We start from the raw sequence: 22,836 nt of genomic DNA on the forward strand, positions 1-22,836 counted from the left end.
TCATCGTATATGTTCACTGCTTCACTGCTTACTGCTTCTGGAATTAGCCATTTCTCAAGGGAGCTTTGGTTCCCTTTATGAAAAAATGGTAGTTAGAGATGAAAGTCTGAACATTGAGAGTACTTGTTGCTACTACTGGGTTACTTTTCTTTTAGCCCTTTTCAGTGGACAGAACTAATAAATAGCTACGCAGAAAAAATTTGAGTTTGTATTGATATTGCCAATTTATTTTATTTTATTATTATTATTTTTTGAGACAGGATTTTGCTCTGTCACCCCGGCCTAGAGCGGAATGGGGTATCATCATAGTTCACTGCAACCTCAAACTCTTGGGTTCAAGTGATCCTCCTGTCTCAGCCTCAGCTTCCCAAGTAGCTAGGACTACAGGCACACACCACCACACCCAGCTAGTGTTTTTATTTTTGTAGAGACAGTGGCTGTGTTGCCCAGGCTGGTCTCGAACTCCTGGCCTCAAGCAGTCCTCCTGCCTCGGCCTCCCAAAGTATTAGGATTACAGGTGTGAGCCACCATGCCTGGCCTAATTTTTTTGTTTTGATTATGTAAAGCATTTACCTAATTACAAAGACAAATGTACATAAATGATGATAAAACAGCTATAGTTAAGGTGACAACATAATTTGTTGTTCAAACTAGGACACTTTTGAGAGTGAAACCAGAACAGTGGGCCAAACCTAAGCCTGGATTGACCTAAATTGTCTCAGGAAAATTGCGACATATGGTTTCACCTATTTATTACCATTTTTAAAAATTTAATAAGCATTTATATTTGTCATACATAACATGCATTCTTCACGCAGAACATTATGCCCCTTGCTTTTTCTTTCCTTTTTTTTTTCTTTCTTTCCTTTTTAAACTTAATTGAATGTCCTGGAGCTTCTTCCATATTAATATTTTTGTGGTAGCTATGTAGAACCCCCATTGTAAGCTGTAACAGTTTATGTACTCATTCACCTATAGATGGACATTTGAGTTGTTTCCAATCTTTTACCATTACAAATAACACTGCAGTGAATAACCTGTGTAGTCAGTTCTCTGTAATATTGCTAAATCTTATCACATTATCTTCCAAGAGAGTTGTATCATTTACATTCCCACGAATGGACTGTAGCTGTGCAATGTACCTGTTCTCCCACATCATTTCCAAGAAATTACATTGCCAAACTTTTGTTGCCGTTGTTACCAAACTTTTGGAATTTTGAAAATATGACAGTTAAGAAATGGTATAATTTTTGTTTTCATGTCTCTTATTACTCAGTGAGGTCGAGCATCTATTCATGTTTAAGAACTAATTATATTTACTTTTTTGTGAATTGTTTATTTCTATATTTTGCCCATTTTCCTGCTTTTTTTCTTAATTAGGAGTTTTAAAAATACATAATAACTCATAAAAATATATATTAGGGCTATAGTCCCAATATCTGTATTATAAGTTATATAAGTATTTTTCCCCAATTGGTAATTTGTATTTTGAATTTACTTTGGTATTTTTCATCCAGAAAAGATTTTTTTCTTTTTAATTTTAATATTATTTTATCTTGCTTTAAGAGATGAGGTTTCTCTGTGTTGCCCAGGCTGGAATGCAGTGACTGTTCACAGGCACAGTCCTACTACTGAGCAGCACCACAGTTTTGATCTGCTGCCTTTCAACCTGGTGGTCCCTTACTCCCAGGAGGTCACCGCACTGATGCTAAATTTAGTGCAGATACCCTATCAGCATAGCACATCACAACCCAGAACTCCTGGGCTCAAGTGATCCTCCTGCCTCACCCTCCCCTGAGTAGGTGGGACCACAGGCATATGCCACCAAGGCCCACAGTCTTTTATTTTTATGTAATTAACTTTATCCGTGTTTTGTTTTCTTCTATATTTTGAGTCTAGAAAGTAGGGGTTCCCCCCCAAACTTCCAGGTAGTACTTTTATGGTTTTTTTTTTGTTTGTTTATTTGTTTACATATAGCTCTCTAATACGTTTAGAATTTATCCTGGTTTATATGTGATCAGATTTTTTATTTTTCAAACAACTATTTGTTTAAGTATTGTTTTTAAAGTCCTAATACTATTTTTGTTTGTTTGTTTTTAAGAGTCTCATTGTGTTACCCTGGCTAGAGTGCTGTGGCATCAGCCTAGCTCACAGCAACCTCAAACTCCTGGGCTCAGGCGATCCTTCTGCCTCAGCCTCCTGAGTAGCTGGGACTACAGGCATACGCCACCATGCCCAGCTAATTTTTTCTATATATGTTAGTTGGCCAATTAATTTCTTTCTATTTATAGTAGAGACAGGGTCTCATTCTTGCTCAGGCTGGTCTCGAACTCCTGAGCTCAAGCAATCCTCCTGCCTCAGCCTCTCAGAGTGCTAGGATTACAGGCGTGAGCCACCGTGCCCAGCCTAATACTATTTATTTAAAAGTACATCTTGCCAACCATTGGTGGTGTACTCCTTTAGTCCCAGCTATGCAGGAGTTTGAGGCAGGAGGATCACTTGAGCCCAAAAGTTCAAGGCCAGCCTGGACAGTGTAGTGAGACTCCATCTCAAATGAATGAATGAATGAATGAACGAATGAACGAACGAATATCTTTCCTCACTGATTTGAGATTCCATGTTTGTCATACATACTTTTCTTTATTTCTAGATTTTCTGTTCCTTTTCATTGGTCTCTGTTTCTATCCATGCATCAATACCACACTGTTTTGTTTATGGAAGTCTTATGGCATGTTTTAAAGTCTATTAGGGCTAACTCTCATCATTGCTCTTCTGCCCACAGTATATTAATTTCATGCACTCATAGATATAACCAGTGTCAATAAGAGGATTCTTTTTTCCTTCTTTGGGATCACAAGTGTTCTTTATAAAGGACTTCCCAACCAGACCTATCTCTGAACACTGATTTACTAAAAAGTCATAAATATATTGAACAAAAAGAACTCTGACTTCATTTTTAATTATGCTGTTTTTTTCTGAGGTTTTCTGCCCCCTAAATCAGAAACAAAACCATTGACAATTAAGTTGTTATATAATTGAAATGCTCTTTTTGTGTATTTTGGATCTGGCACTTGATTGTAGTTGTAGGATAATATACAACAAAATCCTGAACTAAATAGCTGTCTGTTTTGACTTCCATTTTTCTTTACTTGTAGCTTCTGATCCTTAATTTCCATTTTTTGGCTATTGTTCTGATTTTAACACCTTCGACTAGTTTTCCTGTTCAGTAATTTAATGTAAATGGGATCAGTCAGTACCACATAGTGACTTAAAACATTTTAGAATAGCACAAAATGCTGTGTGATTAAAAAATAGACTCTTTAACTACATTAAGAAATTATAACTTCAATTCATGTTTAATGCACATTAAAAGTTGGACTCTATGACAAATGTTAAATTATAAGAAAAACTTAATAACTAACATATGCCGATGAAGAAAAAACATAACCAGCGTCAACTTTTTCATCTTGGACCACCTCTTTAGTATCTCATGGAAGATAGGAATTCAGTGGTATACTGTTTGGATAATGTTGATCTGGAAATACTAGATTTTTTCTGGTGCTAAGGTCACTTGCAGTTATAGTCGATTGGAACACCATAAGCTCTAAGACCAGGCAGGGAAGGAAGCCTGCCAAGAACCTGCTTAGCAACCACAACTTGTTGGCCCTTTTTGCCACACCATCTCCATAGGTCCCAGACCTCAGCCTGGTTAGTGGATGAAAGGGAAACAGGGATAGAGCCAAGGAAGATGGGTCGTGTCAGCCAATGGGTCGTGCCTGCAAAACCCAGGAAGACAAGATCAGAGAGCTCTGCACTTGGAATACAACCCTTAGACAAGTTCTACCACCCAGATCAAATGTTTTTTCTCTAATCCTACTCCTTAGGTGAATTTCTTGAACTCTGACTTTCAATTCAAGGCTACAGTTCTAATACCAGCCTTGATGGGTCTTGGCATCTTTCTCTTGGACCATCAGGCTTTTTGTGTGACTCTGGCCCTTGTATCTCAGATCAGATCCTTTGTCTCCCACACTGAATAGATTTCAGTCTTGCTTCACTCTAACAAGTTACTTTTCTAATATTAAGGAGCAAATAGGTGCTAGGAGTTCAAGTTTTTCATTTTTTCCTTTGAAAATGTCGATAGTTTTTCATTTAAGAAAAATTATGAAATTATTTAAATACATCATTTATTTTTTAATTGAAAAATAAAAATTGTATATATTTGTCCATTGCAACATGTTTTGAAATATGTATACATTGGGGAATAGCTAAATAGAGCTAATATATGTATTACCTTTTTTGTGTGTGGTAAGACTTCAAATCTACTTGATTAGCAATTTTCAAGAGTATAACACATTGTTATTAACTATAGTTACCATGTTGTATAATAGAGCTCTTGAATTAAGTCCTCTTGTGTAATGTAATTTTGTATCACTTGACCAAGATCTCCCTGACTCCTTCCCTTCCCACAGCCCCTGATAACCATTCTACTCTCTACTTCTGTTAATTCAACTTTTTTAGATTCCACACATAAGTGACATCATACAGTATTTGCCTTTCTGTGCCTGGCTTATTTCACTTAACATAATGTCCTCCAGGTTCATCTGTGTTAAAAATGACAGGATTTACTTTTTTTTTTTTAATTTCAATATATTGCAGGATACAAACGTTCTGGTTACATAAATTGCCTTTATATAGCTGGAGTCAGTGTGCCCATCACCCAGAGACTGTGCATTCTACCTGTTAGGTGTGAATTTACCCATCCCCTCCCCTATCTTCCCAGGATTTCCTTCTTTTTAAAGGCTGAATAGTAATCCATTTTGTATATGTACCACATTTTCTTTATTCATTCATCTGTTGATGGACAGGTAGATTAATTCCATATCTTGGCTATTGTGAATAGTGCTAATGTGAACACGAGAATGCGGATACCTCTTCAACATACTGAGGTAGTTACATTTTTAATATTTGAGAACTTCCATACTATTTTCCATAATCGTTATACTAATTTACATTCCCACCAATAATCTGCAAGGGTTCTGTTTTCTTTACATCCTCTCCAACACTTGTTTTCTTTCATCTTTTTGATAATAGCCATTCTAACAGGTGTGAGGTAATATCTCATTTGTTTCTCATTTGTATTTCTCTAATTAGTGATTTTGAGCATTTTTTCATATAACTTTTGGCCATTTGTATGTCTTGTTTTGAGAAATATCTATTTGGATCCTTTGCCCATTTTTAATTGGGCTAATTTGTTTTCTTACTTTGAATTCCCTATATTTTGGATATTAAGCCCTTATCAGATGTTTGGTTTGCATATATTTTCTCCCATTTTGTGGTTGTCTCTTCACTCTGTGATTGATTGTTTCCATGGCTGTGCAGAGCTTTTTTTCACTTTGATGTAATCTCATTTGTCTGTCTTTGCTTTTGCTCCCTTTGCCTTTGGATTCATAGCCAAAAAGTCATTGCCCAGGCCTTCATACTTTCCATCTATGTTTTCTTCTAGTTTTAGATACATCATAATCACTCCCCAACCTCTCCTCAAAGTCAGCCATTGTAAATGTTGAATTTGGTTGAAGACATATGCCAGAATTGGTATGACAAAGTGTAATGCCTTATGTGCTTTTTTGTTGGGTTTTATTTTGCTCAAGATGTTTGGTTGGTCTAGAATGTTTGTAATTGTTACCCAGTAAGTATTAAGGACACCAAAGATTGGTGCCATTTGTCTGTTCAGAGTTCATTTTAAAGCTTATGCATTGACAGGAAACTGATAAGAAACAAAACTGAATTTAATTTGTCCATTGTGTCATATAGCCCAGGACCTAATCCCCAAATGAACCCCAGTCACAAATGTTTTCTACTAGTAATAGCAGCTTCTTCTTTAGAGTGAATTTTCAAGGACATTCATTAAATATCCTTTTTTGCTCTGAACCCACCAAAATCTGTTAGTCATAAAAAATATGAGTCATAGCATAATATTCAGGAACAATTCCAATAACTCTTTTCCCTCAAAATAAGCAATGTTAGGTAATCGTTTATTTTTTTTAATTAAGGTGATTTTTTCCTAAGTAGCCAACATGAAATAGCAATGACTTAACTCTGATATGTTTCTCTGAGAAATTAAATACCAAAACTTTTACTCTAGATTGAACTTAAAAAAAAAAAGATTCCCTTTTGTGATACTCACTGGGTGCTTAGATTGATCTAACTTTCCTGACTTTTAGGAGTGATAATTGACTCTACATTTTTAAAGTAAATTATTAGTATTCAAAAGTCCCTTAAGTTGTCACAAAAGCAAGTTTGGGGATTATGTTATGAATATTTAGAAGTTATTTTGTTTTTGTTTTTGCTATTTGTTTTTGTTTTTGCTATTTCAAATCCTAGCCAAAGCAAGGGGCCTGCTGTGATTTAAATGATTTTTTAAATCATTCATATACACAGTTCACCTTTCTTATCCTAAAGCACCTTTGAGGTTGCTTGTAGTATACTTTTTATATGTTTTCTGCCTTTTTAAAAGACATTTAAAAAAGAGATCCTAGCCCGGTCACAATGAGCACACCTGGGAATAACTGAAGATAAAATGAAAACTTTTATTTTTCATATTCTTGATTGATAAAACAGGTAAGTTTGTTCAAACTAATAGCAACAATGCATTTGATTATGTATGCTTATGTGTGTGTATATATTATATATTTATATATATGGCAGTCCCCCCTTATCTACAGGGGATATATTCCAAGACCCACAGTGGACGCCTAAGAGAAAGTACCAAACCCTATATATATGGTATTTTTCTAATAGATATATACCTATGATAAAGTTTAATTTTTAAATTAAGCACAGTAAGAGATTAACAATAACTAATAGTAAAATAGAATAATTATAACACACTGTAAAAGTTATGTGAATGTGGTCAATCTTTCCCTCCTTCTCATCCTCACTCACTCCCTTGCTCCTTCCTTCAAAACATCTTACTATTTTCAGATTGCATTTGACCATAGGTAACTGAAACTGTGGAAAGCAAATCCATGTATAAGGGGCCACTACACGTTTGCTTATATATAAGTGAAACAAAGGACAACAATGATACATGGGACAAGAGGAGAGAATTAGGATTATTTTGTTATTATAAGGCACTTATGCTTCCCATGAAGTTTGATCTCTTGATTTTATTGGCGTCTGCTAGATTTCTCCACATTCAAGTTGCCATTAACCCCTTTGTAATTGACTAGCATTTTGTGGAGAGTTTTCCAATAATATATCAATGTGTTCCTCATCAAGCCTTCACCCACCAGATTTAACATCCATTGATAACTCCCATCTGCATCAAACACCTCTGTGATAGGGCCAAATGGTAATTTTCTATTTCTTGTATTCCTTCTTCATTTATCAGATGGTAAGGAATGTCATTCCCTTTTCCCTCATTTATCTATTTATTTGTAATATAAGGACTCATTTACTCCTGTTTTAGTCACAGGGTGGTAATCCATTATTATCATCAAGTTGTCAATTTAGCCAGTGGGAGCCCCATCAGGCTGCCTCCTTTGTCTTTTCAAGGTACCCCATCATTCGTTGAGCACTTCCTTACTTCTTGGCACAAAGAAAGTCTTCCTGGCTCATTTCATACTTTCTCTGACCCAGCTCTGGAATCAGCCTTTCTCCAAGGTTCTTGAGTTCTTGGTAGTGGAAAATAGGTAATTAGAAAACTAGATATGGGCACTCGATATGCTTAAAGCTACTGGGGTGGGTATCTTTACTTCTAGGCCCTTCCAGCAACAACAACAAAAAAAAAAAAATGCTGAAGTCACATAATTTTAATGCTGGAGCTTTGATTGCAGGGCAGTAACTAAAAAAATCTCATCAGTGAGAAAAATAAAAATAAACTAACTCTCTTTCTCCCCTCTTCCCCCCACCCCCACCCCCAGGTATGTGTAATCCTCGAAATTACAGTGACACACCTCCAACTTCAAAGAGCACGGTGGAGGAGCTGCACGAGCCCATACCTTCTCTCTTCCGGGCACTCACAGAAGGAGATACTCAGTTGAATTGGAACATTGTTTCCTTCCCTGTTGCAGAAGAACTTTCACATCATGAGAATCTAGTTTCATTTTTAGAGACTGTGAACCAGCAACACCACCAAAATGTGTCTGTTCCCAGCAATAATGTTCATGCACCTTATTCCAGTGACAAAGGTAACTGCCAACACTTGACTTTTTCTATTCTGCCCCCGCATGTGGTCTGTCCATGTGGTGGTCTATGAAACCTATGTTAAGACTATCTTTTAGAGCAGTTTTTTGGTTTTAAATTTGTAGAGTCTTATATAAATTGTAGACTTCAGTAACTCCAATCCCTGAGTAGATAAAGTGACATGATAGCATATTATTAACAGTCCTTCATACTCCTGATGATAGAGGCTATACTGTATTGGAAAATAGATAACTATTCCCAATTCTAGTATTTATTTGTTTCAGGCTTTAATTATTTTCATAAGATAGCAACATTGCTACCTCTTTAAAACACTGTTGCTCACTGTCAAATAACACTCAGAGGGCCCCATGAAGTCAGATTTTTATCATGGCATTGGTACAAAAATGATGCCATGGTCATCAGTTACATTTCTTTACTAGCAAGTTAGTATTATAGACATCTCATTTTCAGGTATAAGTTAGCTGCTGGCCAGTTCTCTGCACATGAGTGGTGTTAGTCAGGAGAATTAAATGAGAGAATGACTTATGCAAATTTGAGAAGCATATTAAAGAACATTTATTAGCAAAGATAGGGCATATCATAATTTTGGAATGTAAAGGGCATGTAACTTTTATAATATCACTGATATTTTTCAATAAGAGATACCACAAATTGTTACTATGGAAGACTAAAGCAATTATGAAAATTATAGTTTTTGTTAAAATATGAGATGAATTATGTATAAATAGTATAATTTATTACAATATTGCCCGTGTAAAGTAGTCTGAACTTTGGACATTAATAGTAAAATCAAAACAACTTTTGTTAAATCACATTCAGAGTAAGACTTCTTTCTTTTTTTTTTTGAGACAGGATCTCACTCTGTTGCCTGGGCTAGAGTACAGTGGTGTCATCATAACTCACGGCAACCTCAGACTCCTGGGTTAGGTGGTACTACAGATGTGTACCACCACACCTGGCTAATTTTCCATTTTTTGTAGAGTTGAGGTCTCGCTCTTGCTCAGGCTGGTCTTATAGACTTGGGATTATAGGCTTGAGAATTCTTATTTCCTTTTAGGTTAAAGTACTTTATAAAACAAATGCTAGATTTTAGAAAACATCAGAAATATTTATGGAATGTAATAATAACAAGATGTTTTGCTACCATTTTCCCTGTTAAGATGTATTAATATACATAATAGATATTAAATAATAACTCTTAAATTTTGCTCGAAGATTATTTTAAATAAGATAATATAATTATTTCATGAAATCATTTGCAGAAAGCTAATTCCTGGAAATACCAGCTATCTTCAAGACAGAGCTAAAGTTTTTCCTCCATGACACTTTCCCTGGGCACCTCTTCCCCCAGATAGAGTTGGCCACTTCCTACTCCTCCTCCTGCATGTGCAGTTCTTTTTGTTGTCTATTTTTAACTTATAGGTCTACCATTTTCTGCTTAGTTCCTTGGATTCTCTGATTACTCTTCAAGTTCCTAATGGCTATTTCATAGTAGCTGTTCAATAAATATTTGTTTATTGAACCATACTGATCACTTGACAATTGGAGTGCCTTCACGTCCTGCTTCCCACCAGCCCCTTGGCCTGCCTGGGATCATGCTATGCTGGCCTTCTGAGTTTCCTCTTTAAGCCAGGGGTGGTTCCTCATCTCGTGATACCCACCATCCACTACAGTCTACCGGTGGGCTTGCCTCCACTCTGTCCCCGTGCACACTCTGCCCGTCTCCCTAGGACTGTCTTCACTTTGCTGCCTAGTAGCTTTTATTCTTCTTCCTAATTCAAGTCCAGTTTTTTCATTAAACCTTTTCTTACTATTCAGACCACCCTCTGATGATTTATCAGTTCTATAAATGGCTTTGTAAAACTAACTGAGCCTTTGGTCATAAATTCTCTTTTAATGGTTATTATTGCTCTTTATTTATTTCATGCAATTATCTTCTTAGCTAGTCATATGGGGTTAAGTGCCAGGAAAATTTGATTGTTTTAATTTGAAACAACTGAAACAATCAAAAGTGGTTGTCTTGTTGGAAAGCAAGACTAGAAATCACTACTACTAATAGTAAGAATATTTTCTAATAGCTAATGCTTATTTGTGCCAAGCATTGCTAATCACTTTACATCATCTGAATTACGTCGTTGTTTTATTTTATTGTAAATTGTCAGTTTAACTCTAGAACAGTATGTTTGAAACATCTTTTGGATGGATAATTCTCTCTGCATAGGAAATTCTATCAGAAATGCCTGGTTTAAAAAGCATAGCTCTATAGTATAGCAAATGTTTTTAAGCCCAATAATTTAACCTTTAGGTCTGAAATCTGCAAAAAGAGGGTAAGGAAGCCTTTTGCCTTCTTTAGATGGAGTGAGAGAACCTGGCTTCCTTCTCAGCATAATTAATAAATGAAGATTTTTTTTCCCCTATACCTTATCTTTGCCCTGTGCCGACCAGAGAACTATTAATAATACTGAGGCCGGGTGCGGTGGCTCACGCCTATAATCCTAGCACTCTGGGAGGCCAAGGCGGGCGGATTGCTCGAGGTCAGGAGTTCGAAACCAGCCTGAGCAAGAGCGAGACCCTGTCTCTACCATAAATAGAAAGAAATTAATTGGCCAACTAATATATATAGAAAAAAATTAGGTGGGCATGGTGGCGCATGCCTGTAGTCCTACCTATTTGGGAGGCTGAGGCAGCAGGATTGCTTGAGCCCAGGAGTTTGAGGTTGCTGTGAGCTAGGCTGATACCACGGCACTCACTCTAGCCTGGGCAACAAAGCGAGACTCTGTCTCAAAAAATAATAATAATAACTGATATTAACTATAAATAATATTAACCAACTGTTAATAATATTCAACTGAGTAGCCAGGTACAGTGGCACATACCTGTAGTCCCAGTTACCCAAGAGGGCTGAGGTGGCCGGAACACTTGAGCCTAGGAGCTTGAAGCTGCAGTGAGCTATGATTGCACCTATGAATAGCCAATGCACTCTGGCCTGGACAACATAGCAAGATGCCCATCTCTAAAAAGTAAATAAGTAAATAAATAAATAAAAATAGTATTCAATTGAATATTAAAGCAGTTCCTGTTTTTCTTCTTTCTTGCTCTGAAATCTTAAATTTTTATTTTTCAGAACACATGTGTACTGTGGTTTATTTTGATGACTGCATGTCCATCCATCAGTGTAAGATATCCTGTGAGTCCATGGGAGCATCCAAATATCGCTGGTTTCATAATGCCTGCTGCGAGTGCATTGGTCCTGAGTGTATCGACTATGGTAGTAAGACTGTCAAGTGTATGAACTGCATGTTTTAAAGATGGAAAAGAAATGCAAACCAAAGCCGTTTAGTAAAAAAGAAGGTATGAAAATTATTCAGTAAGTCTGTTGGTTGCATCAGAATGCCAGCAAGTTAAGAAGATGTAAAGAATTTAGAATGAGTTGCTTTTAAGGTTATGACATATGCAATAATGTGTTAAATTATGTGATCATTAACTGCTCTTATTGACTTTACTGCCCACTGGCAATAAACCCTTTCCTTTGAGTACATATACAGCTTTGGTCATAGAAGCAGGTGCACAGAGCATTCCTTGAAAGGTCTGAGATTTTCAACATAAAGCCTAATGCTGTTTTCTTCTAGCATTCCAAAAGCTTTTTGTTTTGAAAGTATTAGCAGAAGCATGTTAATGTGAGTTATAATTTCTTCGTGTGCTACTCCTAGGACACTGAGTATTTGTAGTTGCACACCATTCTTCACTGTGCCTTGTATTGTTTATTTTATATAAATAAAGTAGATATGCAAATATATCACTCTAAGAATTCACATAAAAATCACCACAAAAAGCTTAATTTCAAACCTTTTTAAGTGAGTTTTAGAAAGTAAATGCTTACTGTATTTTATCATTGAAAACTCTTGCCAGTAGTATCCATCATGTAATACACATGTTGACAGAGCTTTAGGGAAAGTTTCTCATTCTTTTCCATCCTCCCTACCCAAAATGCTGACACAGGCAGTGACGAAGAATCCTTACCAAGGATTTCAGGGTACACCTTTGAAATTGCATTAAATACACCGCGAGGGTAAATAGCAAGCTACAGCATTCCTTTGACTTAAGGTACCAGCTTAAAGAGCACTCAGGGGAACAAATGCCAAATCAGACTCACGTAGAGCACCAGGGAAATAGCTTGTCCCCTTGTAGGGAAATGGCATCAGTGAGCGGTCGGGCTGTGCTGGAGGCAAGACAGCAGCGCTCCCAGCATGTGGGGGCTGGGGAGGACTTGAAGAAGAGAATTTACGGGTATGAACAGGGAAGGGTGGAGTCTTTCATTTGTTAAGTTCACGTCTGATCTAATGTTCTTATTAAACAAGTATAATCATATGGTGGGGGTTAAGATTATGGAATTTCAAAATCACTGTTCAAGATGACGTTCACTCCGAATACACTACAGAATATTTAGTCGGCTTTTTATATAATGTTTCAATAAAGATAAGCTTAAATACTATGTGCCCTTCATAGTAATAAAATCCCAATTTTCAAGCATGAATTTAAAACCTAAATATTTATATTACAGAGACTCTTAACATTACAGAATTACTAATTTCTCTAGTGCATATTTGAATTACAAGTAACTTTCTAGGAATACCTCTTTATACATCTACATATTTTAGTATATAGAAATAGATAATACTCTTGGATACATTTTGTACTCATCTGAACAGTAGGTAATTAAAAGATCATTTGTAATATTATGATTAACTATTATAAAATGTAAAGTGTTAATACCTTTTCTGTTCTTTCAGATAATTCTAATGAATATTCAAGGTACTTTAGCCTTTTAAAAAGTTGAGATTTAACTCATGGGTGTATTTTTTTGGTAGGAGAATATTGGAGTACCCTTTTCTTACTTTTACCTAGAATGCCTCTGTTTAAAAGTGCCTTAAAAGCATTGTAGCTCCCCTTCTCCACTAATACCTATAAAGCTGAGAGTTTTCTTGAACTTTAGAGAGAGAAAGCTTTAAAGGAATTGGTAGCCAACTGCTATATCTCAACTTTGCTGTTTTTCAAAGTAATTTCCTACCTATGAATGGAGGAATGCTTTCATTTTTATTGGCAACATGCTTAATGTTTTCTTAATGATGACAACAAACATTTTTAAACTGCATTTATCACCTTTTTTAGATCTTCATTATTAAATTTTAAAATGTAATATCTCTTTCCCACACATTACATTGGGAGGATAATTTCCTAAACCACATGTGCAGTTTGGACTGATTTTTCTTACCTCTGTTTCTTCCATTAGAAATTATCCCTAAATGTAATGGTCTTTTATATTCAAATTTTGCTTAATTTTTCTGATTTATGAAGGAGTTGAAAGAGTTTACCTAAAAGATTCCATTTCTAGTTTTATAATGTATTTCAGGTTTTGAATAACAATATTTTTCCAAATTGAAAGTGTAACATTTGAGAAGCCAGTAGCCTTGCTAAAATTTTGATACTCTATTACCATCCTATTACTATTTGCTTCTATTAGAAGCTTTGGTAAAATTTGTTTTCTTTTTTAATCAAAAACTCAAGTATCTTTTTTATTACCAGATAAAAAAGACACTAGATTTCAAATTGGTGAATATTGTAAAAGCCATTATAAAAGGTCCTTCCCTATAGTAAAATATGTGCTGGCTAGCAGGTTTTTCTGGTGGTTATTTTTCCCCTATAACATTTAATTATTACTAAAACTGTACTCATAACAATGGTACCAAATCAAATGATAATTCAAATAAAATCTAGTTTTTGTTTACATAGGATGGTATAAAAGAGAGGTCTTCATTTAGAAATATGATTTCTAAAGTTTCAGAAAACAAAATTGATAAGATGTTAGAATATTTGTTAGAATACAATTATTTATAAATCAGAGTAGCATCAAAGTGGAGAAAAGACACTGAAACCTCTCTGAAAAATTAGATAAATAAAAATAAGCCACATTTAAAACATTTGTTTTTATGAAAGCTTCTTTAAAGATTTTTAAAATCTATTTTGCATTCCCAAGAATCTGTTTATTGTATTTCACATGATCTACAACATATAAAATTGTGTATTTTTCTTTGTCCCTATAAACAAAAACTATTTTAATAAAACATTGAAAATGAGTATGAGTCATGTGTTTTGTTAATTTCAGCATAGAGCACCAAAACGAGTGTGACATCTCTGTCTGGTAAAGTTAGTGTTTAAGGAATCTTTTCTCTCTGGATGTCCTACAGATGCTGTTGGAACAAGGACAGTTTGCTGTCTGCTTTTTCATAGACTTTATTCCAAGATAGGGGAGCCTTTGAAACGAACACTCAGGCCTTAGGATGCCCACCAGCTTTACAGGAACCGTGTAATAGTTGGAAGGAGTTACAGAGAGATCGAGGTAGGAGAATAACTTTCCTAGGTCTCCCACTGTGATTCTCACAGGATAACGTTACTGCTGGGATTGAGAGCTGCAGGCTGTGCTGTCGTGGAAAAATCCACATCATTTCACAGAATCCACATTTCGATGGCCTGTGAGTGGCAGATGTAGAGAGGGGAGAATTCAAGAGAAGCTGAGGAATTTGAGAGTTTCAAGGAAAGAGAGAACATTTGACTAGGAAAGTTGTTCTTTTGCTGCAGGTGTCCAAATGGCAGCTGGTCACGTAGGGAGTCAGAAGAGGGTACAGCTGGGACGCAGAGCTGGGGAACACCTTGAAGTCTGGGCAGGTGGGAGCCAGCAAGACAGCAGGGCCGGTGCCCGGTGCCCGTAGTGTCTCTGGCCCCTCCAGGCGGCTCCGAACCTGCACGCTTTGAGTTCAGTAGCAAGGCAGACATCATCTCTGACTTGTGGTGAAGGGATTATGGCTCTTCTACTTTCTAGCATTTTCTAACGAATAAAAAGTAAGTTTGTTTTGCCTCCCTCCTCTTGTGTTAGAGCCTGTGCGTGAGGTGTGGGCTCAGCACCAACTCCCAGGTTCTGCTTCTGAGAAGGGAGATCTCTGCCCTCTCCCAGCAGTGCTGGGGAGCGGGGAGCCTGTGCTGTGACTCAGAATGACGCCTGGGAAGGACAGCGGCCCGTCCCCCTGCGCTCCCCCCACGCCGCCAGAGTGGCAGAAATTCCCTCCTTGGGCTGAAGGAAGCCACTGAAGCCAGACACGGCCACAGCGAAATATCTTTACACAAAACTGTGTGTCCTGCCCTTCTGCCATCACGCCGCAGCAGTGGGTCTTTCTCAGACACGCGTGCGCTGGTCGAGGCTCCCACCCCAGCTCCGGCAGGCAGTAAGGCCAGCTGCGCCCCCGCCTCAGCGGGGTTTGGGTTCCCCACTAGGAAGTCAGAGCAGGGCAGACAACCTGCCTTGTTTTCTAGAAGGCTCCCTGGCTCTGGGGTGTCCTGCTGGGGTGGGAGGGAGAGAGAGTAAGGCCTTTGAAGCCCTGAGAGAGGAGCCAAGAGGAGCCTGGGAGGGCGGACCGGGCGTGGGCCTCAGACTGAGGGGGCCAGAGCTCTGGCCCAGCTCCCTGGTCTGTAGCTGCCCCTTTCTAGGGGTCTCCACTCAGGAACATCAGCAGCCCAGGCCTCACCGTCCAGGACCCCTGAACTTGCCTCCAGGATTTTGTGAATCCCAAGATGGGTGACAGAGCCTCTCTCCCAGCCAACATGGATGGGATGGAGCTCAGAGTCCAATTTTGTTTGACTTAAAACAATGAGGTGTTTTGTGCAGCCCTGTGTTTGTAGAGTGCATTTGTGTCACCAGCCTCCTGCGTGCATACCCTCAGCCAACGTGTCCACCTCCTGTCTCTCGCACCCCTTCTCTCCACAGCCACCATCGCTGGCTTCTCCCTCACAGCAGGGCTCATTCCCCCCGCTCCACCCTCAGCCTCTCTCAGGAATTGTTTCCGCAGCTGGGGCCGCTTTTTATGCACATTGTGGCTCCTTGCTCTGATTCGGGTCTCAGCCTGAGGCCACTTCTTCAGAGCGGTCGTCTCTGACCACCAAGCCCCTTCCCACTGTCCCCATCCTGTCACCCTGCCCTCTCTCTTTAACAGCACTTGTAGGTCACTTGTTTACTGTCTGTTCTCCTCACTTGCTGTTGTTTATCACAAAAGCTCTCAGCGCAGCTCCCCAGCGCCTCACGCTCTGACCACAGGGACGCTTTAAGCAGCGGCTCTTCAGTGCCCTCAGAGAAGTCCTAACCGCGCAGCGCCCACAGCCAGGCCCACTCAGCGGTGCAGGCTGCGGGCCCACCCTGCCCCGGGCGTGCTGCTGCATCAGCCTGGGGCCCTCGTCTCCGGCGCCCGCCCCTTCCCTTCCCTGAGACACACTGGGGCATCCCTCAGCAGCACCTTCACCTGGTCGTCACCCTGCTCAGGAGGTGGCCGAAACTGAATGTCCACACTTCCACTTGATGTCTAGGTTTCGAGTGGGCCATTTGCAGGAATTGCAAATGCACCTTTAGCCACGTGGCTTAGGGTATGTCGAGCCTGCTAACCCATGGGGGCTTTGGGGAGACCAGGGGACTTCTTTAGCAACCTGGCAAGGAGACCATGCATGTTGTGAATTTTTTTGGTGTCCTTGACAGCAGTTTTTGTTTGCAGAAGAGACTATTTAGAAACTAATATTCATTTTAAAAATTAATGTTCAATTTCTTTAATTATAAAATAAAAAATTTAGTTCTTCCATAAATTTTTAAAAACAGTTTACAACTATTTCTGTCTAGCAATCTAGCAGCCTAACAATCTATGTATCCAACAGTCACTGTCACAGGACCCTCATTTAGTGTTTGCTAAACACTGAGCCCTTAACTAATAAACTCACCACCAAGGTGTACCTGTTGAAAGTTCCCATACTGCACACAAACTTAGGAAGATTTCAACTTAAAATCAATTCCAATTTCTTAATTACACTTTAAATTGGAGTTACAAGGCTGCTCTCTAATAAGCCAAATCCTCTACAATATTCATATACGCCATTTGTAACACAAAAATACTAATAATAGGGTTTTGATTCTTTTATCCCAGATCCTCTAAATCATTCCAAGGTTGAAGAACAGGTTTGCCTTAAGCAATACAGTTGACTGAGATTTCTTACAACCTCAGTAAAATTAGTGCCAGAGAACTTGAAAACCAACAGAAGCCAGATTAGAGGACAAGACTTAGCCAAGAATTTAGCCAGACATGCCCCAAAACAGTCGAGGAGGGCCTGCCCCTGGGCAAATACATGTTCTTTGTGGACAACTCACTACCAAGAGGAAAATTATGCCCAGTTTTCTTCCCAAATTTGCCAATCAGTTTATTCCTGTACCCAGAGGCAGAATGAATATAAGAGAAAGGCCCGGTGGTACACTAGATGATAACCCACCCAAGAAGAAGACATCAGATTTAGGGAAAAATTGTTCTCAGGGAGTAGTCCCATGACACAAGCCCCGAAGGGCCAGGTGACACATGTGACCTGCATCTTCCCAGCTTCGCAGTCTGCACTTCCCAGCCAGGGCAATGACTGAATTGGGTTCTGCATATCTTTGGTTCTTAAGATAATGTTTTTGTCTTTTTCTCTAAATATCCTTTGATGAAATTCTCAAGTATATGAGAAGTGTCTTTTGAGGCTAGCTCATGCCTGTAATCCCAGAACTTTGGGAGGCCTATGCGGAAGAATTGCTTGAGACCAGGAGTTGGCGACCAGCCTGGGCAACATAGGGAGACCCTGTCTCTGTTTTAAAAACAAACAAAAGTCTTTTGAACATCAGATTTGAGAACTTTGAATCTTGCATGTTTTCATGTTCCAAGGATCATACTACTGTTTTAAAATGATACCATACACAATTGAGGTTATCTCAGATGTCTTTGCCTAACTAGTGGCCACAACTTTGAGGTCCTTCTGTGGAAAACTGTTGCCACTGAGGATTTCTGGGGGACTGTTCTTGGGTGTCTGTCCTGGTTGACCGCAGGCCACTTTTCCTGATCTCCCCTACCATCCCTATTTGGGCCTCTCATTTTTTAATGGCTATGGAGACCTGAAATAATTGTAGCTTAAACTAGAGTTTGTTTGTTTCCACATACATGAAATCCGAAGATATGTAGACCAGGTCTGGAATGGGGACTCCACCTTGTCACTAGGAAATAGGATATTTCCTTCCATTCCACTGTCCTCAAATTTGTCTCATGGTCTCAAGATGGCTTCTGGAGCTCCAGCCATCATATGTACTTTCCAGGAAAGAGGAAGGAGATTAGTGCAAAAAACCTACACCTCCAAGCCACGTCAGCCTTCAGGAAGCCCATCCAACAACTTCTGCTTATGTCTCATTGGTAACTACTAGTTGCAAGAGTGACAAGGAATGAGTAGCTAAATAAAATTAGGAATTCTCTTAGTAAGTAAGGAGAGAATGAAGAAGGGGAGAGTGAGAGGTGCCACACTATTTCCCCTATGCACAGGTGCCTATAGCATCCTAAATACCTCCCGTGCACGTATGTGTCCTCTGTGTTGTAATTGCGTGTGGCCTGGGCCGTACACACCCTCACCAGAAAGAGGTTGTGTGTCGTGTCCAGCTTGAAAACACTGAAGCAACCCCTGGCCCAACTAGGAAAGCTCTGGTTCTACATGGAGTTGTGGCAGATGGAGAAAGATGAGATTTCATGTTGATCCAAAGGGGCATGACTTAAAATGACCTAGGTGAAGCTAGCTAATAGCAATTTCTGAGAGGGTTGTTTTTGAAGAAGTGTCTATAAGTTGGATAACTTCAAATGTTTGTAACAGTGGCCTTTTAATTTATATAATAGAGTTTATCATTTAATAGCTAAATTTTTCTCTTTTGCTGAATTTCTCTAGAGAAGATTGATATTCTCTAGTTTCTTTATTCTATTTGAAATTGAAATAAATTATTTCTTTTAAGCCAAAAAGCCAATGGACGAGTGTGTTGAAACTTCATTAAATGGTCTGTAGTGATTTTCATTCATCCCCGACCAAGAGAGCCCAGTCCTCAGATTTTTCAATATTAAAATTATGGACCATGGACTCTTCTCTCTAGTGGCTGAAGTAGTTATGCGGGACAGAACTGTCTAGAATATTGCTGTCCAATAGAAATATAATGCAAGTCACAAATGCAAGTCATATGTAATTTTAAATTTTCTGATAGTTGTATTGATTGATTGATTGATTTGTTTGTTTGGTTGTTTTTTGTTTTTTTTTTGAGACAGAGTCTCACTTTGTTGCCCAGGCTAGAGTGAGTGCTGTGGCATCAGCCTAGCTCACAGCAACCTCAAACTCCTGGGCTCAAGCAATCCTTCTGCCTCAGCTTCCCAAGTAGCTGGGACTACAGGCATGCGCCACCATGCTCAACTAATTTTTTCTATATATATTTTTAGTTTGCCAATTAATTTCTTTCCATTTATAATATAGACAGGGTCTCGCTCTTGCTCAAGCTGGTTTCGAACTCCTGACCTTGAGCAATCCACCCAACTCGGCCTCCCAGAGTGCTAGGATTACAGGCGTGAGCCACTGCGCCCGCCCTGATAGTTGCATTTAAAAAGTGAACAGACCAGGCACAGTAGCTCACACCTGTAATCCTAGCACTTTGGGAGGCCACAGCGGGAGGATTGCTTGAGGCCAAGAGTTCAAGACCAGCCTGGGCAACATAGTGACACCCCATCTCCACAAAAAATAAAAACTCTAGCTGGGTATGGTGGCATGTGCCTGTATTCCCAGCTGTGGGGAGGCTGAGGCAGGAGGATGGCTTGAGCCCAGAGTTGGAGGCGATCATGGGCTATGATCTTGCCACTGCACTCCAGCTGTCACTCTGGGCACAAGCAAGAGCCCATCTCTAAAAAGAGTAAAAAGGAACGGGTAAAATTAATTTCAACAATATATTTTCTTAAACCTTTATTTCTATATATGTTTTCTTTAACCTTTCTTTTTTTCTTTAACCTTTTAACAGGTAAAATTAATTTCAATAATATATTTTCTTAAACCTATATTTCTAAATATATTTTCTTTAACCTTTCTTTTTTTCTTTAACCTTTTAACGGGTAAAATTAATTTCAATAATATATTTTCTTTAATCCAAATTAACATGTCAATGTGTATTTCATATAAAAAATTAATGATATATTTGACACTTACTTTTGATATTAAGCCTTTGAAACGTGGTATACATTTTACAAAACATCCCAATTTGGACTAGCCACATTTCAAGTGTTCAAAAGCCACTCAATTTGGTGAGCTCAAGCAAAGGAAAAAGTGGGAAGAGGGCCCATATACTCGAAAAGCTTAGGGAGGCCGTGGGACGGCCAAACACAGGAAGTGCAGGAAGCGGTCTCCTTGCGGGCAGCCTCGCGTGCTCTGCGCTGGCCGGTCCCGGGAGCCCACCCCACGCCAGCGCCGTGTCCCCAGGAGGCAGCCCCAGCACGGGAGAGCACCCCTGCACGGGAGAGCACCCCTGCACACAGCTCCGGAAGTCCCAGTCCTCCGGACCAGGTGGACACAGCGGGAGAGCGGTGGGTCCCCACGGGAAATACGGAGGTTACCAGAAGAAGCACAAGTGAAAACTAAAGGTCTTTACTAGGTACGCTTCAGAAAATGCGCCAGCTCTCTTAAGTGTTCTCTTTACAAACTCACTTTTATACAAGCCAGACTTCAGAATAACTGGAAATCCACGTGAAAAAATATCTAAATACTTGTATTTTTCATTTGAGGCCTGGCAGTTTTTTTTCCTGCCCTGACATGTTAAAAATTTGTTCTAATGAATCTAGTAAATCAGTCAAGAAGTATTCTTTTACCTAAAGGATAAAAAGAACATCTATGAAGGCCAATTTGAATCTCAAGTATGTGACATATTTTCTGAGGATAAAAAAATGTATTTTGAGTTTTAATGAAGAGCATTACAAATATCCATAAACAATGACTTATTCCTCAATTGCTACATGTTGTAATATTATTTGAAGCTATTCATAAATTGTAAGAGTAATGCAGTGATAATTGGTATAGTTTTTTATTTCCTTTATGCAGATACATACTAGGTACTAAAAGTTTATCTGGAGGCTTTGTTGGAAAAAAAGAAAAAAATAAAAATAAAAGTGGACAGCTAAAATATTTAAGAACTTGACCAGATCCAATGCTAGAGCTGCAGGGAACCCAGGAAAAAAGATGACTAATTTTTCAGTCCTCAGTGTAGAACACAAGCAATTGTGTTTAATTTCCCTTCCATTTGATGTGAGTTTAATCATGTATTATTCACTGCCTTTGGATAAAATCCAAGATCATGTTCTGTATTTTCTTAACTATTTTGAATTTGCCTTTTTTTTAAGTGGCCTTTCCCACTGGATTGTTGCCGAGATTTTCTTCTGGATACTGCTAATAGATTTCTCAGGTTTTGGTTTTTTAAAGACAATAAATTCGAGAAGTGGTAATTAAACTGTTTAAATCCATGCCTGCTGGTATTTGAGGAATAAAACATATATCGGTAGCATCAGTGTCTAGACTGGATTTGGGGTACAATTACTGACAGGAAACTGGCCATGTCTGAATGTTTACGTGTGGGACAGTTTTATTCTGAGGATCTCTCTGCATGGTAAGTGTGTGTTTATGAGTCAATGGTCAGATGAAGTGGGCAGTTGATAAGGCAGTGATGATACCCAGAGATGGTTTTGTAGTATTCATAGCTACAGGCTTTGCTAGAGTAGCATTCTGCTGCGTTTAGTTCCCAGTGCTTAAACTTTTTATTCTAGTCCACGCATGGGGCCTATTTCCACACGTTTAATACTTTTGAAGTGTCAGCCGGTGTTCAGCAGGGCTCTGTGTGTGTCGCTCCCAGGAGACCTGGGCTGTGGATTCATACTTTCCAGGGGACTTGTGTTCACTTCTGCAGCCACCTCAGTAGTTACCAACCCAGAAACCCTTGATGGTAATTTCTCAATTTGCAGGATTAAGTATAAATCAGTAGAATACATTTAGACTCCAGAATAGCATGAAGGCATGAACTTTAATGATCATGAACTTCCAGGGAGACATTCGCTTCATCCAGAGCCAGACCAACACAGTTGCTCTGTTGTCACTTTCCCTCCCAGAAAAGAGAATTATTTCCAGTCCACCCTTTTGCAAAGGATGTGGCCTTTCAAGAATCCCAGCCTCATCGGAGGTGAGAGAGGCCTCTAAGCTGCCATCTCTACCTTTCGTGGACCTATGCCTGTCTTCTGTCTTCTTGCCCGGTAAAAGCACAGTGCCTTGGGTACCGAGAGCACTCAGGCCCCCAGGGCAGGGGATCAACGGTGTCATGTTGCCTTTCAGCTTTAGCATCAGACTTTTATTTTTTTAATCTGGGGAATTTCCTTAATTTTCCACAAGCCTAGCTGTACATTAAAAAAAAGATTTGGTTATATTTTGTCAGCATTTCCTGTTATTTTTATCTGGAATTTTTTCCAGGCAATCTAGTCTGCCAAAATACTAGGGACATACGTCTAAAACTTTACTTTTCAATATAAACACATACATATTAGCAATGTCAAGGATTTAGAACAGGATGGCTGAAAGGGACTGTCCTTTACTTTTATCTTGAAAACAACAGGTGGCTCATGCCTGTAATCCTAGCACTCTGGGAGGCTGAGGTGGGAGGATCATTTGAGGTCAGGAGTTCAAGACCAGCCTGAG

General features: G+C 38.9%; 1 protein-coding gene across 1 annotated transcript in view; it reads left to right on the forward strand.

Annotated features, from left to right (window-relative positions):
• TWSG1 (twisted gastrulation BMP signaling modulator 1) overlaps nt 1-14,339 on the forward strand; it is a 38,623-nt gene extending 24,284 nt beyond the window's left edge. The window contains exons 4-5 of the mRNA XM_012746264.3: nt 7,923-8,189; nt 11,330-14,339. Coding sequence (XP_012601718.1) covers nt 7,923-8,189; nt 11,330-11,511 — 449 coding nt within the window. The 3' untranslated portion in view covers nt 11,512-14,339. The remainder of the gene's footprint in view (nt 1-7,922; nt 8,190-11,329) is intronic.
• The last annotated feature ends 8,497 nt before the right edge of the window (nt 14,340-22,836 follow it).

This window comes from Microcebus murinus, chromosome 17, assembly GCF_040939455.1.
Source record: "Microcebus murinus isolate Inina chromosome 17, M.murinus_Inina_mat1.0, whole genome shotgun sequence".
Taxonomy (NCBI): domain Eukaryota; kingdom Metazoa; phylum Chordata; class Mammalia; order Primates; family Cheirogaleidae; genus Microcebus; species Microcebus murinus.